This window comes from Schistocerca americana, chromosome 4 (assembly GCF_021461395.2).
Source record: "Schistocerca americana isolate TAMUIC-IGC-003095 chromosome 4, iqSchAmer2.1, whole genome shotgun sequence".
Classification (NCBI taxonomy): domain Eukaryota; kingdom Metazoa; phylum Arthropoda; class Insecta; order Orthoptera; family Acrididae; genus Schistocerca; species Schistocerca americana.
The window spans coordinates 71,841,612-71,862,972 of record NC_060122.1 but is presented as its reverse complement, the minus strand read 5'-3'; the positions used below and the strand labels follow the sequence as shown (position 1 = coordinate 71,862,972).

Genomic DNA, 21,361 nt, shown 5'->3' with positions numbered 1-21,361 from the left:
AAAACACTTTCATTTTTACTTACTTTATTTTCCACTGCAGTTTCAGTGAAAATATCCCTACCACAAGTGGGTTTTTCGTTTATTCTAAAACATGCAAAAACAGCATCGTTATAAACAGTATAAAACATTATTCTGCAAATAGTTTCATAATAAATCATTTATTTTAAGCCACAGCATGGTTTTTTCACTGTCGTCGTTATTTACAGAATGTTTTCCGTGTTTCTGTTGCCGATTGTTCGGTGTACAGCATGGCGTCTACACTGAAGCGCCAATGAAACTTGTGTACCTGCCTAATATCGTGTAGGACAGCACGTATAAGTGTCTCAACAGGATGCCGCATAGATTCGACTAATGTTTGGAGTAGTGCTGGATGAAATTGACCCCATGAATTCTGCAGAGCCGATCATAAATCCGTAAGAATTCGACGGGGTGGAGATCTCTTCTAAACAGCACGTTGTAAGCCATCCTAGATTTCCGGAGCCACTCTGTATCAATTCTGGACGCTTGGGGTGTCCCATTGCCGTACTGTAATTGCCTAAGTCCGTCGGAATGCACAATGTATATGAGTGGATGCAGGTGCTCAGACAGGATGCTTATGTACGTGTCACCTATTCGTATCAGGGGTCCCATATCACTCCAACTGCGCATGTCCCACAACATTACGGAGCCTGCATCAACTTGGACAGTCCCCTGCTGACATGCAGGAACCACGGATTATGAGGTAGTTTCCATACCCATACACGTCCATTCTCTCGATACAGTTTGAAACGAGACTCGTCCCGCCAGCCAACATGCTTCCAGTCATGAACAGTCCGATGCCGGTGTTGACGGGGCCAGGCGAGGCATAAAGCTGTGTGACGTGCAGTCATCAAGGGTACACAAGTAAGCCTTCGGCTCCGACACTTGTTGATGACCCAGAATTGAAATTTGCAGCAATTTGCGGAAGGATTGCACTTCTGTCGCGTTATACGATTCCCTTCAGTCGTCGTTGCTCCCGTTCTTGCAGAATATTTTTCCTGCCTCAGCGATGTCGGAGATTTGATGTTTTATCTGATTCACGATATTCATGGTATTGTCGTGAAATGGTCGTACGGGAAAATGCCCACTTCATCGCTTCCTCGGAGATGCTGTGTCCCATAGCTCATGCCCCCATTACCAACTATAGCACCACGTTCAAACTCAATTAAATCTTGATAACCTGCCATTGTAGCAGCTGTAGCTGCAGTCCCAACTGCGCCTGACGTTTGTTGTCTGTCGACCGCAGCGCCAAATTTTGTCTGTTTACGTATCTCCGCATTTGAATACGCACACCTAAAAAGTTTCTTTGGCGCTTCAACGTAGAACTGTATGAATGGCTGTTATTAAAAATATAAAAAGTGAACTTTCACTCGTCAGCTTTATACTAGTGGGACCTGCGGTAATGTTGTGGATGCAGTTTCGGTGTGCGCGAGGGTGTTACGTATTTTATCATGTATTCACGTTCGTTCGTCGCCTTGCTGTTGCTTTTAAACACAGAAAAACATAACTCTTACACCTTTGTCGTAACTGAAAATTTTTTGTCATCTTCCTGTTATCGTGAGTTACGAGAATGCATCAAATATTATGAGAATGCATCAAAATTGTGGCGGGATTTCTGACGACTTCTGTTCTTAATTTATGTCTGTGTGATGCGAGAGTGATCATGTGTTTTTGTATTGTTCCTGTTCCTTGTCCTGCGCCAGTTCTCAGTTTTCTGTAGATGTAAAATTAGTGTTGGTTGTTGTTCCTTGTAAAACACAAATCGACAGGCATTTTTATTCACAGAACTCATTGGTACGCTAGTTTCACACACATTCACCGCAAGATAAACAGAACATCTGTTAAAAGAGAAAACTACGAAACTGGTTCAAATGGCTCTGAGCACTATGGGACTTAACAGCTGAGGTCATCAGTCCCCTAGAACTTAGAACTACTTAAACCTAACTAACCTAAGGACATCACAGACATCCATGCCCTAGGCAGGATTCGAATTCGAACCTGCGACCGTAGCAGTCGCGCGGTTCCGGACTGAAGCGCCTAGAACCTCTCGGCCACCACGGTCGGCAAAAAACTACGCACTGGAACTAAGTGTATTCAAATAAATTTCCTTTGAACATGAATACAAAGCGGACACTATAAATAAGCTGAACAACAAGGTAAAAATGAAAGGTAATCAGAGTGTCGACCCACTCACGAGTACACATAGAACATGAGAACTCTGAATAGTGACATCACACATTCTACTTTCCAAAAACACATAATAAATAAAAACGACTACGCCACTAGTATCTAATCTGGTCCACACATCTTGAAGCACAGAAACAGTTTACACCGAAAGCAAGCAACATAAGAAAATTATTACATGTAAAAGGCAGTAGTGGGAAGGAAAAACGTAATAAATGAAACCACAATAATTTGCAACGCATTCTCGCTACAAACGCGAACGGCAAGACGACGTAATGTTTTAAATTACGACTAGTGTGTAAAAGTTACGTTTTTCTGTGTATAAAAGCTACAGAAAGCCGGCCAACGAATGTGACCTCATGATAAATTGCATAACAACTTAATGCTCACTAAAACTGTATCCATAACACTGCGGCAAATTGCGTCAGTATGAGGCTGACGTATGTACGTTCACTTTTCATATTTTTATAATAACAGTCGCTTATACTGTTGCAGATGACATAGTGTATACCGAGCAAACGGCACCAAAATGCAGAAAATTTGCTGGAAATAACGGCAAAAACTGTGGAAACCTCGCTGTCACTTTAAGTAAGGTCTTATGAAACAATTTACAGAATACAATATTTGGAACCAAACAGTACACGTAACAGCGTTTCATAATGTTTACAAAGAGGATACTTTTGCATGTTTTAGAATAAAGAAAAAACTGATGGCGATATTGTCGCTGAAACTAGTTTGTGAAACAAAATAAAATAAATGAAAACAAAATTATTTTGCATCAAGGTTTGTAAGTAGGCTTTTTAGGTTTTTATGTTGGTAACGCCAGGTAGCGTTCTATATGAAAATCATTGACTGTGCTGTGTGAAGTCTGTGACTGGTTTGCATTGTTGGAATATTCGCTTGTGTAGTGTTGGGCAGTTGGATGTCAACAGCGCGTAGCGTTGCGCAATTGGAGGTAAGCCGCCAGCAGTGGTGGATGTGGGGAGAGAGATGGCAGAATTTTGAGAGCAGACGATCTGGACGTGTGTCCATCAGAAGTAGTAAATTTGTAAGAATGAATGTCATGAAATATATATATATATATATATATATATATATATATATATTGGCTTTTGAACACTATTAAGGTAAATACATTGTTGTTTGTTCTCTATCAAAATCTTTCATTTGCTGACTATGCCTATCAGTAGTTAGTGCCTTCAGTAGATAGAATCTTTTATTTAGCTGGCAGTATTGGCGCTCGCTGTATTGCAGTAGTTCGGGTAACGAAGATTTTTGTGAGGTAAGTGACTCATGAAAGGTATAGGTTATTGTTAGTCAGGGCCATTCATTTGCAGGAATTATTGAAAGTCAGATTGCGGTGCGCTAAAAAAAGTGTGTTAGTTCAGTGTTGATCAGAATAAGTAAAGAGCGAAATCTCTGAGTACTTTCAGTTCTGCTCAGCTGTTTGAAAATCAAATAACGTAAGGGTCTTACCAGCACTGTCATTCATAATTTTTCTAAGGGAACGTTTCAGGTTGATGCACGATCCCATATTGCTGTTTTTTGTCAAACAGGGACCAATGGAAGAAAAAAAATGGTTCAAATGGCTCTGAGCACTATGGGACATAACTGCTGAGGTCATCAGTCCCCTAGAACGTAGAACTACTTAAACCTAACTAACCTAAGGACATCACACACATCCATGCCCAAGACAGGATTCGAACCTGCGACCGTAGCGATCGCGCGGTTCCAGCTGTAGCGCCTAGAACCGCTCGGTCACTCCGGCCGGCACCAATGGAAGAGTTTCAAGGTAAAATGATTGATCTCCAAAGATTTACTTGACTGATGTGCTCAGAATAAGAATGTCAGATTCTTTTTTCACGTTCTATTCGTGCGTTTCCGACTCGGTACCCTAAAGAGGTGCACAGTATGAGGTTCCTCAAGTCTACAGCGAATATTCATCACCGAGACGACACACCTGTTGCGGAAGTGTTGTGTTGGCGCAGCCAGCAGCCGGCAGGCCTTTCACAAAAACGGCGCCCCGGCCTGGCCGTTGTGTTTACCCTGAAGACGGGACGTCGCGGCTCGTAACTCTGGACGCCCAGAGCCGGAGGCGCTTTGAGACGCAGCAGGAGGCCGGCAACCCAATACTCTTGGCGGCGGCGGCGGCGGCGGCGGCGGCGGCGGCGGCATCCGCTGTGGCCAACACGCTGCCGACGTATTTATTGCGGGCTCTTGGCGCTCATTCCCAATTTTATTCAAACGAGGCTCAAAAATATTGCAAAAGTGGGCGGAAAATAAGAGAATCACTACGTAGCAGACGACTCGTACAGGGTTTGCCTCTGAGCTTGGTGTAGATATAAAAGTTCGTGATAAAAGAAAAAGCAGAATCTGTGAAGCTATCGGATAGTTAGTCAATTTTGTGACAGATGGAAGACAACATTTCCAAGAAAGTGTTGCTGTCACGGGGGCCACTCTTCACGTAAAACTTCGTAACATCTCACCAATTGTAACTGTGCATGCGTTTCAAACACCGTCTAATGAATCGGAAACATACTTTACCAACAGTCTCTCAAGGTATTCGTTAAGTATCTGTAAGGGACAAGAACTATAGCAGACCTCTGAGTAGAAATTGGAGACAGAGCGTTAATTAAGCCACAGCCAGAGTTGGCTGACGCTGGTCATCTCAGAAATGATCGCACCCCTTTCGTCAGACCAAGCATACCGCCTCCACGAAGTTCTACAAACCGCCCCATGGCCACTCACGACAGCCGGGTACTGCCTCTGTTCCAGATAATTCGGCGTGACATGAAAATTCAGCGATTGCCGCGAAATCAGGAGCCATTTCCATCATTCTATAGAGGCAGCTTTCCAAATCGGGAAGGGGATGGATGGAAGACACAGTGCTGAAGAATCATAAAGAACACCAAGATATGTAGGTAGCAGGCTGCATTTTAACATTCACTCTTAGGATTCCCTAGGCTCTTGCGTCTGACCTTTTCTCTACGGTTTCTAAAAGGTCAGGCTTAGATGGCGCTGTGGTATTCGGTAGGGGACCCAGAACCGAACAGTTAACTGCTGTAACATTCACCCAGTGCAATTTTCTTAGGCACTCCACACTGTGCACTGAGTCACATCCATTATTTAGTTATGTCGATGGGAAGGGCATTATGCCAGCCAGTGCTGAGAGACTGCCTCACTCAGGCGTGGGAAATAGTTTTCGTATCCCGAGAACATCGTTAATTTGTTACAGACAGCCCAGAATAGGAATAAGATTTTCATTCTAGGTAGGTCTTCTATATAGAAAATGCTTTGGGATGAGCTGGGACGATATATATTAACGATTAAAGACATAATGCAGGATTTAAGGTCATGGCTAAATCAAAAATACTGTTGTTGTTGTCATGGTTTTCGATCCGAAGATCGACATTCAGCTCTCCATGTTACTCTATCGTGTGTAATCCTCATCTCTGAATAACTACTACAACTCACATCCTTCTATTTGCTATATTCATCTCTTTCTCTCCCTCTGGAATTATTAGCCCCCATCTTCCCTCCAGTAACAGATTGGTGGTTCCCCGATGTCTCAGAGTGTGCCCTGTCAACCGACCTCTTCTTCCAGCCAGGCTGTGCCACAGATTCCTTCTTCCCCTAATTCTACTCGGTACATGCTGTTTAGCTAGGTGATCTACCCGTCTAATATTCAAGATTCTTCTGTGGCACCACATTTAAGCCTCTATTCTCTCCTTATCTAAACTGTTAACGTCCATGTCTCACTTCCTACGCTACGCTACGCTCCATACAAATACTTTCATAAAAGACGTCCTAACACTTAAGTCTATATTCAATATTAACACATTTAGCTTCTTCAGAAACGCTTTTCTTGCCATTGACATTTTACATTTTATATGCTCCCTACATGGCCATTATCAGTTATTTTTCTACACTAATAACAACACTCAGCTACTGCGTCAAGTGTCTAGTTTCCCAATCCAAAACCCACAGCATCACATGATTTATTTCGACGACATTCCAGCATCGTTGTTTTGCTTTTGTTGATGTTCACCTTATATCCGACATACAAGATACTGACGATACCGTTCAGGTGCTGTTCCAAGTTCTTTGCTGTCTCTGACAAAACTGCAATGTAATCGGCAATCCTAAACATTTTTATTTCTTCTTCCTGTACCTTAATTCCTTCTCATATTTCCTTTACTACTTGCTCAATGTACAGATTGAATAACATCGGGGATAGACTGCAACACTGTCTCACTCCCTCCTCAAGCACTGACTCCTTTCTGTCCCTTTGACTCCTATAACTACAATCTGGTCCCTGTAGAAGTTGTAAATAGCCTTTCACTTTCTGTATTTTACCCCTGCTACCTACAGGCCCTCAAAGAGAGTGTTTCAGTCATTCAACAGTGTCAAAAGCCTTCTCTATAAATGCTATAAACATAGGTTGGCCTTTCTTTAACATATCGCCTAAGATAAGTCGAAGAATCAGTATCGCCACGAATCTGTCCACATTTCCTTTACACCCAAACTGATCTTCCCCGACGTCGGTTTCTGACAGTTTTTCCGAGAGGTAATCTATGAAAATACGACCCCCAGAGAAAATAGTGAGGAGGTACTACTTTAGTTCGTTAAGATAGATTTAAGACGCGGTACAGTGCCGACAAATTAGAACAAGAATAAGGAGCGTCAATGGCATTGCTTGGTGAGGTTTCACTGTTTCCACATAGTGCGACACTGTTACAAAACAGCAAAAGTGCCGAGACACCACACGGATGCAAGGTAGTCGATAGACGTGACACCAAACAATTACAATGCTTCAGGTGCCTCGAGAGGCACTGCTCATGATAATGGTAGCTCCAATAACAGTAGCTAACCAAGCGAGAGAAGTAAGTTAGTGGGAAAGTCTATGAGGTGTTGGAAGACATGTGGAAGTAAAGCAATTAAAGCTACTGGCTTTTATATACGTCACAGGTGGGGTTGACGTAGTGCCCGTAGGCAGGGAAGAATTAAGGACAGTGGCTGATATACCGCCTGCAGCTGGGAAAATTATACTGTACGATAATTGAATGGTAAACGTAAGGCGGTGTAACGTTTGTAGCTGGGTCAGTTTTATGGCTGGACAGGTCTCTTAGAGGAACTGTTAACGAAGGGGGAAAAGAGTAACAGGTTGTGGGAGCTCAGATACTTTCTCAGATCACGATGACCTGAGAACGTGACCTAAGGAAATGTTACAATGGATCTACTACTGTTGTAAATAATTTTTTTCCAGAATTTCTAATCTATGAGAATATGGAGGCAAAGGACAGTTCACAAACCGCAAAGTCCGCCCTGGCCAGTATCTCGAAATGGGGCAGAGCATGAAACATTGTGTGCCTATTAGCACACTGGACTCGCATTCGGGAGGACGTCGGTTCAATCCTGCGTCCGGCCATCCTGATTTATGTTTTCCGTGATTTCCCTAAATCGCTCCAGGCAAATGTCGGGATGGTTCCTTTGAAAGGGCACGGCCGGCTTCTTTCCCCGTCCTTCCCTAATCGGATGAGACCGATGACCTAGCTGTTTGGTCTCTTCCCCCAAACAATCCAATTGTTTGCCTAGGTCAGTTTTGTTCTCCACGGATTAACACAGGGTTTAGTCCACAGTACATGTTTCCATGTTTCCTGCCTGTGAGTCGTTAACGACAGCCACTAATTATTAGCGCGAACTTCTATAAAATGATAGGGCAAGGGCAAGTCATATCGTAATGCAAGAAAGCTACCGTGATACATGTCCAATTCCAAGGAGTGGAGCTGAAAGCTGCTCAACAATGAGAAACAATATGTCGAAGGTATGAATGGACACTCGGTACGTGAGGCAAGGGCTAGTGTCACGCGACCGTTTTTCCCAACTGTACAGTAACAGAAATCAACCACTATGAACCATGGACCTTTGCGTTGGTAGGGTGGCCTGTGTGGCTGAGCGATACAGATAGCCGTACCGTAGGTGCAACCACAACGGAGGGGTATCTGTTGGGAGATCAGACAAACGTGTGATTCCTGAAGACGGGAAGTAGCATTTTCAGTAGTTTCAGGGGCAACAGTCTGGTTGACTGCCTGATCTGGCTCTACATCAACCAAAATGACTTTGTTGTGCTGGTATTGCGAACTGCTGAAAGCAAGGGAAAACTACAGCTGTAACTTTTCGCGAAGGTATGCAGCTCTACTGTACGTTTAAATGATGGTGACATCTTCTTGGATGAAATTTTACAAAGTACTCTCCCATTCCCACCACTGGGTCGAGGCTACTCAGTATGATGTTATCATCAGTAGATAAAAATGGCATTCTACGGGTCAGAGCTTGGGATGCTCGATTTCTTAATGGGGCAAGTACGTTAGCAAATTTAAAAAAGGGAGAGAGATAGGCTGAATTTAAGTGCGGGGTCTATAGGAATTACTGAAGTGATCGCTTCATTGTAGCCAGGATGAACAATACGACCACACCATCATAGTAGTACAAGTTTATAAGCCAAGTAGCTCCGCACACGATGAAGAGCCGCGCGGAGTGGCCGCGTGGTTCGAGACGCCATATCACGAATTGCGCAGACCCTCCCGCAGCAGATTCGAGTCCTCCCTTGGGCATGGGTGTGTGTTGTCTTTTGGGTAAGTTAGTTTAAGTAGTCTAGGGACCGATGACCTCAGCAGTTTGGTCCCTTGGGAATTCCACACACATTATGAAGAAATTGAAGGTATGTGTAATAAGGTAAAAGAAATTTGTTAACATTATTCTCTTTTACTGAGAGAATTATCAGAATAGGACTGGTAACCATTAATCCAGATGTGCTAAGATAACAGTTTCATATTGTCAACGTTCAAAAATGGTTCAAATGGCTCTGAGCACTATGTCCCGTAGAACTTAGAACTACTTAAACCTAACTAACCTAAGGACATCACACACATCCATGCCCGAGCCAGGATTCGAACCTGCGACCATACTGGTCACGCGGTTCCAGACTGTAGCACCTAGAACCGCTCGGCCACTCTGGCCGGTCTTTCAATGTCTGTCAAGCATTTCAATGTGCTTTTGAATGTAATAAACTGAATTAATGGTAATTCATATTTAATTTTGCAGCTAACAGATTCCCTATTAATTATTTTGGAGTGACTATTATTATTTGCTTGTGTCAGATAACAGAGCAACCAGTGATGTTGAAGAAGCGGAAATAGTAAAAAAGGATCAGGTGTCACCGTGAGTGAAGTTAAATATGATGGGATGTATCTGGGGTGCAGTGCACTTTCTGAACAGCTGTTCACCTGGATTGTTGTTTTCCAGCACAAATACAATCGCCAACTTGGACGAAAGTGTAGCCTATGCTGTCTAAAGGAGCCACGACATCGATGACACTATTGGCGGAGGTCTACTAGGTCACCTTTAATGGAGTGAGAGGGTGAAATTCTGCTAGGATGCTTAGGATTGGTGATTTTGGGAATGGAGAAGAGATGGTTTGACTCGTCGGAGGTGATTAACAGAACAAATACAGTAATTCAATTTACAAACAGTATTTTCCATATACTTTAACCTTATTCAGAAAGATGTATTACAGTGGCTGTATATCTTTGCAAATCAAGCAGTACACCATACCACTCAGTATTTTGGCCTTTCTTGCAACTCCCCTTGGCCTTTCTTGCAACTCCCCGTCTCTGAGTTCCATCTTCCGCTTTCAGAGATGAGTCCTTTGTTTGCAACTCGTTCTTACAACACACAGTAAGACATCTACTGCAATTTCACGTCTTGACTTTATCACACATGCAATAACATCTGTTGTATGACTATGTGTATGTAATGGAACAAAGAGTGCACCATCCCACTCTGCATTGTCGCCAGATTTACTCAAGATGGCGGATCCAACATGGCGGCCATAGATGTGGGAACATCACACCGACATCATGGCTGGAAATTCAAATTTTGGCGGGAAATAGCTCCACTCGGCTACCTCTACTAACCCAGTTCCTCCCATCCCCCATCCCTCCCCTCAGCGAAATGAAAACTGGTGGAAAAGGACTAAGTCTGTGCTGGGCATAAAACTGATGTGTCATTATTTTCTGTGCATTTTGATTAACTGTTAATTTAAACAATTCGAGTCATCATATACAGTAGTTCTATCCAATGTGTTCATCTTGAGGTTTGGAGTGCAACTGCCCTAGTTCACAACACCACTGCTAGAGGGCGCTGTTGGCCCTCCCCCTCCCCTCCCACGATGTAATCCAAGATGGCAGTCTGGGGAAAAGTATCGGGAAATCGCTCAGTCTGCACAGACCTTCCCAAGGGGATGGACGTAATTGTTTACTGTGTACTATGTGTTTTTTAAGCCACACTTCGAAATTCATGCTGATAAATGTGTGTGCGAAACTTGTAGATCATTCGGTATGAGATCAGACTTCTAAAGCACAAGAGGCAAAACGTTCAACCATTCCAACACAAGCATCCATGTGTACTACATGTAAGTGCGCAGCTGATGATTATATCCGTAGCCACCTAAACAATGAGTGGAAGGAAAGGATTAGATGAGCATGTGGTGAATACTTTTCGACAAATAACGGCAAAGTTGCGGGATAGCGTGACGATGCACCTCAGAATTCACGCAAATAGATGTTTGTGCTGGATCTGTCAACCTTTTTTGAATAACCTAGCACACCACATCAACTTGGCCATATTGCACAATGGACCATAGGTGTTTACCATGAAGTTCAGTTGCCTAGTTCACAACACCGCCACCACGGGGTGCTGTCAGCTCTCCACATTCCCCACCCATGATGAAATCGAAGGTGGTGGTCCAGAAGAAAAGCGCAGGAACCAGAGGGAACGCTGAATCTAGTCACATGATAGGCTTCAGCCATTAGGATGGCAGTATATGGTGAGAGGAGGTATAGGGTCGGTTCAGCAGCTTCGTCATCTCGGTCTCTCTGTCAGACAACAGCACCAGCAGCAGCAGCAGCAGCAGAAGAAGAAGAAGAAGAAGAACCATGAAGAGTCAGCAGCAGCCGTAGAGATCCAGTAAAGTCCTGCAGAACAGGAAGAAACGTAAAAGTAAGTATACCATGACACATCATTGTCTGCTGTTGACATTATTATTATTATTTGTTGTTTTGGTCTGTATTTTACGCTTCTTCCACCTTGTTCACCAAAGGCCTTTGGTACATTGAGGCCTGGAGGGGCGTGCACCAACATGTCGACCTCTGGTGTGTCCAGATCCACAGCAACATCAGCTGCCAACTTGTCGACACCTGCACCAACCTCTGAATCTGCAGCAGCAAAACCTACAGCATGTCCGAACCTGTAGCGATCATGTGGTATCCTGTAGTGCACATAGTCTATTTGCTGGAGCTGGACAAGAAGCTGTTATTGTCTATCCCACTCATCTATTTGGATGACATTTGGTCTGTTCCCAACGTTTCTAATGCTGCTGGTGGTTCTAAACAATAGGTCACTGACATACAACACATACGACCCATCCCATCAGAACATCCCTGTGGTAGTGCAGGGACAGAGTGCAGATGCTGTGGATAAGAAGGTTCCACTGGTGCTGGAGCAGGACATGGAGCTGTTGTTGTCGGTCCCACTCACTGATTTCTGTGATGAGGATGCACGATGTGCTTCCAACGCCCCGAATGCTGCTAATGGTCCTAAACAATAGCAGTATGGAGGATAGTACATCGACATATGCCTCATACCAGCAGAGCATCGTGGTAGAGAGTGGCAGATGCTGTGGATAAAAATGTATCAAGTGTCCTCTTCCATTTCAGTTCGACATACAATTTATCTCCTGATGAAACGATACGTTTGAATGGGGGGTTTAGAATAACATCATGACTGGTGCATTTGAGGACTGAAATTGCGTCACAGTATTTAGAATGCCTATTTCTGAGTTCAGCTGGGACGAAATATGTCGTCCAAAGTGCTACAACATTCAGCATATGACCACAGAGTATTCTCCAACTTATAGCCCCTGCCAGGCGTAAATTGCGCATCCAATGACTTTGCAAACTTTCTACGTGTACATAGCTTATCTGTTGATGATTTGGAGCATCTTTGTTTGTGCATGAGCGCAGAGCCAAAACAGATACACTGTGAATGAGCATGTGAAAAATCAAAGTATTGTGAGGTATCTATAGCTTTGAAGGAGATAACCGCGGAATTGAAACTTCCTGGCAGATTAAAACTGTGTGCCCGACGAGACGAGATCTCGGGACCTTTGCCTTTCGCGGGCAAGTGCTCTACCATCTGAGCTACCGATGCACCACTTACGCCCGGTTCTCACAGCCTTACTTCTCCCAGTATCTCGTCTCCTACCTTCTAAACTTTACAGAAGCTCTACTCCCAACCAGGCGAGCTTCTCTAAAGTTTGGAAGGTAGGAGACGAGATACTGGCAGAAGTAAGGCTGTGAGTACCGGGGGTGAGTCGTGCTTCGGTAGCTCAGATTGATAATCACTTGCCCGCAAAAGGCAAAAGTCCCGAGTTCGAGTCTCAGGTCGGGCACACAGTCTTAATCTGCCAGGAAGTTTCATATCAGCGCATACTCCGCTGCAGAGTGAATATCTCATTCTGGAAACAGCCCCCAGGTTGTGGCTAAGCCATGTCTCCTTTACATCCTTTCTTTCAGGAGTGCCAGTTCAGCAGGTTCGCAGGAGAGCTTCTGTAAAGTGTGGAAGGCAGGCGACGAGATACTGGCAGAAGGAAGGCTGTGAGTACCGGGCGTGGGTCGTGCTTCGGTAGCTCAGATGGTAGAGCACTTGCCCGCAAAAGGCAAAGGTCCCGAATTCGAGCCTCGGCCGGGCACACAGTTTTCATCTGCCAGGAAGTTTCATATCGGCGCACACTCCGCTACAGCATAAATACCTCATTCTGGAAACATCCCCCAAGATGTAGCTAAGCCAAGTCTCCGCTATATCCTTTCTTTCAGGAGTGCTAGTTCTGCAGGTTCGCAGGAGAGCTTCTGTAAAGTTTGGAACGTATTAGACGAGTCACTAACAGAATTAACGCTGTGAGTACCGGGCGTGATTTGTGCTTCGGTGGCTCGGATGGTAGAGCACTTGCCCGCCAAAAGCAAAAGTCCCGATTTCGAGTCTCGGTCGGGCGCACAGTTTTGATCTGCCAGGAAGTTTCATATCAGCGCACACTCCGCTGCAGAGTGAATACCTCTATCAGGAAACACCCCGCAGGCTGTGGCTAAGCCCCTGTCTCCGCTTTATCCATTCTTTCAGGAGTGCTAGTTCTGCAGGTTCGCAGGAGAGCTTCTGTAAAGTTTGGTAGGTGGAAGACGAGATACTGACAGAAGTAAGGCCGTGAGTGCCAGGCGTGAGTCGTGCTTCGGTAGCTCAGATGGTAGAGAACGTGCCTGCAAAAGGCAAAGATCCCGAGTTCAAGTCTCGGTCGGGCACACAGTTTTAATCTGCCAGGAAGTTTCATATCAGCGCACACTCCGCTACAGAGTGAATACCTCATTCTGGAAAAGTCCCCCAGGCTTCGGCTAAGCCATGTCTCCGCTATATCCTTTCTTTCAGGACTGTTAGATCTGCAGGTTCACAGGAGAGCTTCTGTAAAATTTGGAAGGTAGGAGACGAGATACTGGCAGAAGTAAGGCTGTGAGTACCGGGCGTGAGTCGTGTTTCCGTTGCTCAGACAGTAGATAACTCGCCCGCAAAATGCAAAGGTACCGAGTTCGAGTCTCGGTCGGTCACACAGTTTTAATCTGCCAGGAATTTTCATTACAGCGCACACTTCGCTGCAGAGTGAATGCCACATTCTTGAAACATCTCCCAGGCTGTTGCTAAGCCACGTGTCCGCTATATCCTTTCTTTCAGGTGTGCCAGATCAGCAGGTTCGCAGGGGAGCTTCTGTAAAGTTTGGAAGGTAGGCGACGATATACTGACACAAGTAAGGCTGTGAGTACCGGGCGTGAGTCGTACTTCGGTAGCTCAGATGGTAGGGCACTTCCCCGCAAAAGGCAAAGTTTCCGGATTCGTGTCTCGGTCGAGCACACAGTTTTAATCTGCCAGGAAGTTTCATATCCTCACACACTCTGCTGAAGAGGGAATACCTCTTTCTGGAAACATCATCCAGACTGTGGCTAACCCATGTCTTCGCTATATCGTTTCTTTCAGGAGTGCTAGCTCTGCAGGTTCGCAGGAGAGAATCTGCGAAGTTTGGAAGGTACGAGACCAGATACTTGTAGAATTATGGCTGTGAGAACAGGGCGTGAGCCGTCCTTCGGTAGCTCAGATGATAGAGCAATTGCCCGCGAAATGCAAAGTTCCCGAATTCGAGTCTCGGTTGGGCACACAGTTTTAATCTGCCAGGAAGTTTCACATCAGCGCACACTCCGCTACAGCATGAATACCTCATTCTGGAAACATCCCCCAGGCTGTAGCTAAGCCAAGTCTCCGCTATCTCCTTCCTTTCAGGAGTGTCAGTTCTGCAGAATCGCAGGACAGCTTCTGTAAAGTTTGGAACGTAGGAGACGAGTAACTAACAGAATTAACGCTGTGAGTACCGGGAGTGATTCGTGCTTCGGTGGCTCAGACGGTAGAGCACTTGCCCGCGAAAAGCAATAGTCCCGATTTCGAGTCTCGGTCGGACACACAGTTTTCATCTGCCAGGAAGTTTCATATCAGCGCACACTCCGCTGCAGAGTGAATACCTCATTCAGGAAACACCCCCCAGGCTGTGGCTAAGGCCCTGTCTTCGCTTTATCCTTTCTTTCAGGAGTGCTAGTTCTGCAAGTTCGCAGTAGAGCTTCTGTAAATTTTGGAAGGTGGAAGACGAGATACTGGCAGAAGTAAGGCCGTGAGTGCCGGCCGTGAGTCGTGCTTCGGTAGCTCAGATGGTAGAGAACTTGCCCGCAAAACGCAAAGGACCCGAGTTCAGGTCTCGGTCGGGCACACAGTTTTAATCTGCCAGGAAGTTTCATCTCAGCGCACACTCCGCTGCAGCGTGAATACCTCATTCTGGAAAAGTCCCCCAGGCTGTGGCTAAGCCATGTCTCCACTATATAATTTCTCTCAGGAGTGCTAGTTCTGCAGGTTCACAGGAGAACTTCTGTAAAATTTGGAAGGTAGGAGACGAGATACTGGCAGAAGTAAGGCTGTGAATACGGGGCGTGAGTCGTGCAACGGTTGCTCAGTTGGTAGAGCACTTGCCCGCGAAAGGCATAGGTCCCGAATTCGAATCTTGGTTGGGCACACAGTTTTAATGTGCCAGGAAGTTTCATATCAGCGCACACTCTGCTGCAGAGTGAATACCTCAATCTGGAAACATTCACCAGGCTGTGGCTAAACCGTCTCCGCTATATACTTTCCTTGAGGAGTGCTATTTCCTCAGGTTGGCAGGGGAGCTTCTGTTAAGTTTGGAAGGTAGGAGACGAGATACTGGCACAAATAAATCTGTGACTACCGGGCGTGAGTAATGCTTCGGTAGCTCAGATGTTAGAGCAATTTCCAGAGAAATGCAAAGGTCCCGAGTTCAAGACTCTGGCGGGCACACACTTTTAATATGCCAGGATGTTTCATATCAGCGCACACTCCGCTACAGAGGGAATACCTCATTCTGGAAGCATTCCCCAAGATGTGGCTAAGACATGTCTCCGCTATATCTTTTCTTTCAGGAGTGCCAGTTCTGCAGGTTCGCAGGAGTGCTTCTGTAAAGTTTGGTAGGTAGGAGACGAGATTCTGGCAGAAGTAAGGCTGTGAGAGCCGGGCGTGAGTCGTGCTTCGGTAGGTCAGATAGTAGAGCACTTGCCCGAAAAAGGCAAAGGTCCCGAGTTCGAGTCTCTGTAGGGCACACAGTTTTAATCTACCAGGAAGTTTCATATCAGCGCACACTCCGCTGCAGAGTGAATACCTCATTCTGGAAACAGCCCCCAAGCTGTGGCTAAGCCATGTCTCCGCTATATCCTTTCTTTCAGGAGTGCCAGTTCTGCAGGTTCGCAGGAGTGCTTCTATAAAGTTTGGAAGGTAGTAGACGAGTTACTGGTAGAAGTAAGGCTGTGAGTACCGTGAGTTAGTCGTGCTTCGGTAGCTCAGATGGTAGAGCACTTGCCCGCGAAAGGCAAAGGCCCCGAGTTACAGTCTCGACAGCGCACACAGTTTTAATCTGCCAGGAAGTTTCATATCAGCGCACACTTCGCTGCAGAGTGAATACCTCATTCTGGAAACATCCCCCAGACTGTGGCTAAGCCATGTCTCCGCTATATGCTTTCTTTCAGAACTGCTAGTTCTGCAGGTTCGCAGGAGAGCCTCTGGAAAGATTAGAATGTGGGAGACAAGATACTGGCAGAAGTAAGGCTGTGAGAACCGGGCGTAAGTCGTGCTTCCGTAGCACAGATGGAAGAGTACTTGCCCGCGAAGTGCAAAGGTCCCGAGTTTAAGACTCTGGCGGGCACACAGTTTTAATCTCCCAGGAAGTTTCATATCAGCGAACACTCCGCTGCAGATTGAAAAACTAATTCTGGAAACATCCCCCAGGCTGTGGCTAAGCCATGTCCCCGTAATATCCTTTCCTCCAGGAGTGCCAGATCTGCACGGTTCGCAGGATAGCTTCTGTGAAGCATGGATGGTACGAGACGAGATACTGGTAAAACTAAGGCTGTGAGTACCGAGGGTGAGGCATGCTTCGGTAGCTCAGATGATAGAGCAATTGCCTGCGAAATGCAAATGTCCCGAGTACGAGTCTCTGGCGGGCACACAGTTTTTATCTGCCAGGATGTTTCATATCAGCGCACACTCCGCTGCAGAGTGAATACCTCATTCTGGAAATGGCCCCCCAGGCTGCGGCTAAGCCATGTCTCCGCTATATCCTTTCATTCAGGATTGCTAGTTCTGCAGGTTCGCAGGAGAACTTCTGTAAAGTTTGGAAGGTAGGAGACGAGACACTGGCAGAAGTAAGGCTGTGAGGACCGGGCGCTAGTCGTGCTTCGGTAGCTCAGATGGTAGGGCACTTGCCCGCGAAAGGCAAATGTCTCGCGTTCGAGTCTCCGTCGGGCACACAGTTTTAATCTTTCAGGAAGTTACATATCAGTGCACACTCCGGTGCAGTGTTAATACTTTACTCTGGAAGAATCCCCCAGACTGTGGCAAAGCCATGTCTCCGCTATATCCTTTCTTTCAGGAGTGCTAGTTCTGCAGGTTCGCAGGAGAGCTTCTGTAAAGTTGGTAAGGTAGGAGACGAGATACTGGCAGAAGTAAGGCTGTGAGTACCGGGCGAGAGTCGTGCTTCCGTAGCTCAGATGGTTGAGCACTTGCCTGCGAAAGGCAAAGGTCCAGAGTCCGAGTCTTGGTCGGGCACACAGTTTTAATCTGCCAGGAAGATTCATATCAGCGCACACTCCGCTGCAGAGTGAATACCTCATTCTGGAAACACCCTCCAGGCTGTGGCTAAGCTATGTCTCCGCTACATCCTTTCTTTCAGGAGTCCTAGTTCTGCAGGTTCGCGGTAGAGCTTCTGTAAAGTTTGGAATGTGGGAGGCGAGATACTGGCACAAGTAAGGCTGTGAGTACCGGGCGTGAGTCGTGCTTCGGTAGCTCAGATGGTAGAGCAGTTTCCTGCGAAAGGCAAAGGTCCCAAATTCGAGTCTCGGTCGGGCACACAGTTTTAGTCTGCCAGGAAGTTTCATATCAGCGCACACTCCGCTGCAGAGTGAATACCACATTCTGGGAACATCCCTAAGGCTGTGGCTAAGCCATGTCTCTGCTATATCCTTTGTTTCAGGAGTGCTAGTTCTGCAGGTTCGCAGGAGAGCTTCTGTGAAGTTTGGAAGGTAGGAGACGAGATACTGGCAGAAGTAAGGCTGTGAGTACCGGGCGTGAGTCGTTCTTCGGTAGCTCAGATGGTAGAGCACTTGCCCGCGAAACGCAAAATTCCCGAGTTCGAGTTTCGGTCGGGCACACAATTTTTATCTTCCAGGATGTTTCATATCAGCGCACACTCCGCTGCAGAGTGAATACCTCATTCTGGAAAAGTCCCCCAGGCTGTGGCTAAGCCATGTCTCCGCTATATCCTTTCTTTCAGGAGTGCTAGTTCTGCAGGCTCGCAGGAGAGCTTCTGTGAAGTTTGGAAGGTACGAGACGAGATACTGGTAGAAGTAAGGCTGTGAGAACCGGGCATGAGTCGTGCTTCGGTAGCTCAGATTATAAAGCAATTGCCCGCGAAATGCAAAGGTCCCGAGTTCGAGTCTCTGGCGGGCACACAGTTTAAATCTGCCATGATGTTTCATTTCAGGGCACACTCCGCTGTAGAGGGAATACCCCAATCTGGAAGCATCCCCCAGGCTGTGGCTAAGCCATGTCTCCGCTTTATCCTTTATATCAGGAAAGCTAGTTCTGTAGATTCGCAGGTGAGCTTCTGTAAAGTTTGGAAGGTAGGAGACGAGATACTGGCAGAAGTAAGGCTGTGAGTACCGGGCGTTAGTCGTGCTTCGGTAGCTCAGGTGGTAGGGCAATTGCCCGCGAAAGGCATAGGTCCCGAGTACAAGTCTCGGGCGGGCACACAGTTTTAATCTGCCGGGAAGTTTCATATCAGCGCACACTCCGCTGCAGAGTGAATACCTCATTCTGGAAACATTCCCCAGGCTGTGGCTAAGCCATGTCTCCGCTATATCCTTTCTTTCAGGACTGCTAGTTCTGCAGGTTCGCAGGAGAGCTTTTGTGAAGTTTGGAAGGTAGGAGACGAGATACTGGTAGAAGTAAGGCTGTGAGTAGCGGGGGTGAGTTGTGCTTCGGTAGCTCAGATGGTAGAGCACTTGCCCGCAAAAGGCAAAGGTCCCGAGTTCGAGTCTCTGTAGGGCACACAGTTTTATTCTGCCAGGATGTTTCATATCAGCGCACACTCCGCTGCAGAGTGAAAATCTCATTCTGGAACCGCGGAATACATTGTATATCAAAATGATTTATTTGGGAAATATTGTGCAGGTTCAAATAAGAAATAGTCTGATGATTTTTTTAAAAATACTGCATCCAATATATGACATTTATATAAATAATGTATACATCTAATCTCAAACTGCGTTTGTGTTCTATTTAATAACTCTCTCATTAGAGTGCATGTACTGGTTGGTTATAATTACACTTTTCCTATTTATCACGTTAGAACACAGGATCTAATTACTGCATGAGTACCAATCTTGGTATAATTAATGTCCAGAGTGTAGGATGCATGATTTCCATGCGTAACAGCACCACAGTCCTATTTCAACTATGGCCACCAGGTCCTGTGATCAGTAATCGTGATTCGTAGCATCACACACCAGACCAGTTCCACTGCACTTCTTGATGTGTCAACATGAGCTTGGACAAAAGAAGCAGAGCATTATTGGTAAAGCACTATTATCAAAACAACTGTAATGCTGCAGTTGCACAGCAGTTCATCACCGGCTGAAAGAATTACGGAAAGTTATTCTTTCTCCATCTGCTTTGCGGAGCATGATGAAGAAATTGGTATCAATTTGAGAACTGGGCGTCACTCCAGGAAGACGCTGATAACCGATTGAACTACAGGTGGTTGATGAAATCGCTGGTGCTGTGGCAGATAACGTTGTGCGCAATTCCCAATCGTCAGGCAGTGCGTGTGCAGTGTCACGACAGTTGAACATCCAGTGGTCCACTGTACAGAAGGTGCTTCGACTCATTCTCAAATGGTATACGTACAAGATCCATATCGTACAGCAGCTTGCACCGCAAGACACACAACGACGTATTGACTTCGCTCTCCACTTTCTCGAAAGGACTGAAGCTGACGAGGACTGGCCCTGGACCATACTATGGACAGACGAAGCTCATTTTTCTCTGATGGGCGAGGTGAACATACGGAATTGCCAAGTGTGAGGATCAACACCTCCAGTCACTGTGCATGAAGTTCCTCTGTATGGTGAACGTGTCACCATATGGTGTGGCTTCAGTGCTACGGTCATCTTTGACCCTTTCTTTTTTGAACAGGTTGGTGCTCAGTGACCAAAGATGTGCATTGCGACTGGCCAGCGATACTGCGATATGTTTCACCAGCAAGTCATACTCGTCATACAGGAGAGACACATCGCTAGTGAAGTTCACCTGCTTCTCTAAAACACATTTGATAACGATCGAATTATTAGTCGATCGTTTCCAAACGCTTAGCCGGCACGATCACCTGATCGCACTCCCCATGATTTCTGTTATTGGGGCTACCAGAAGGACAGGATTTGCCAGGGGAACATTCACAAATGTGCTAATCTGAAGCACGGCATTTCAAGAGAGATAGCTAGCATACCTATGGAAATGCTTCGTTCTGCTGTGTAGAATGCAATCCAGCGCTTTCAGACTCTTCTGGACACTGATGGGCACTATTTGTAGCAGTAATGGAACCTGTATGTAATGGTATGATGTAATATAGCAGCACATTAAAAGTGATTCAATTGCATTGATTCTGCATTATTTCTCTTCCCCATGTTCTTGACTTTAATCCTACCAAGTATGGTACTCATACGGTAAATAGTTTCTTTGTTATAACGTATTAAATTGGGGATGTTTAATTCTAACCGCCCAGTATTAAACTTATTAATATCGTTATTTTCAATGCTGTACCTATAATCATGCAGGAGCAGATATATAGCTGAATTTTCTGTGACAGCGGCTACACATACTATTACGATCCTTACAAATGTGTCTTTCTGTATATGACCACTACTTGTCAGTACCTGATGTTGTCGATATTGTGGCAGTGTGGGTGAAACATCTTCGCCACAAGTACTTTGTTGTTGGTGATTGGTGCTGTGAAGGTGTAAAAGAATACCTGAAGAAGGAGAAGAAGAAGAAGAAGAAGAAGAAGAAGAAGAATAAACACTTTCCCAACCCAAGTATAAGACATTACAGGAGAAAATGTGGAGTGTAAAAGGTGTTACATACACGACGTTCAGTGAAAGCAGTTATATCCCTTCACCCGAAAAAGTAAAGCCAAACACTGTGTTCATATTTGATGACGCTGCTATGGAAAACCAAGACCGAATTTGAAAATATTTCTATTTCGGTCGTCATATGGACGCTAATGTATTTTATCTAAGTAGACATACTCCAGAATGCTGAAGAAGTTGGTTAGGTATAATACAAACCTCATTATAGCATTCAAACAAGACAATCTGAATATAAAACACATTTACCAAGC

The 21,361-nt window shown here is 45.6% G+C and overlaps 1 protein-coding gene across 1 annotated transcript in view; it reads left to right on the top strand.

Annotated features, from left to right (window-relative positions):
- LOC124613266 (predicted GPI-anchored protein 58) overlaps positions 1-21,361 on the top strand; it is a 158,968-nt gene that overhangs the window by 127,429 nt on the left and 10,178 nt on the right. Inside the window, exon 3 of the mRNA XM_047141958.1 lies at positions 4,191-4,402. Coding sequence (XP_046997914.1) covers positions 4,191-4,402 — 212 coding nt within the window. The remainder of the gene's footprint in view (positions 1-4,190; positions 4,403-21,361) is intronic.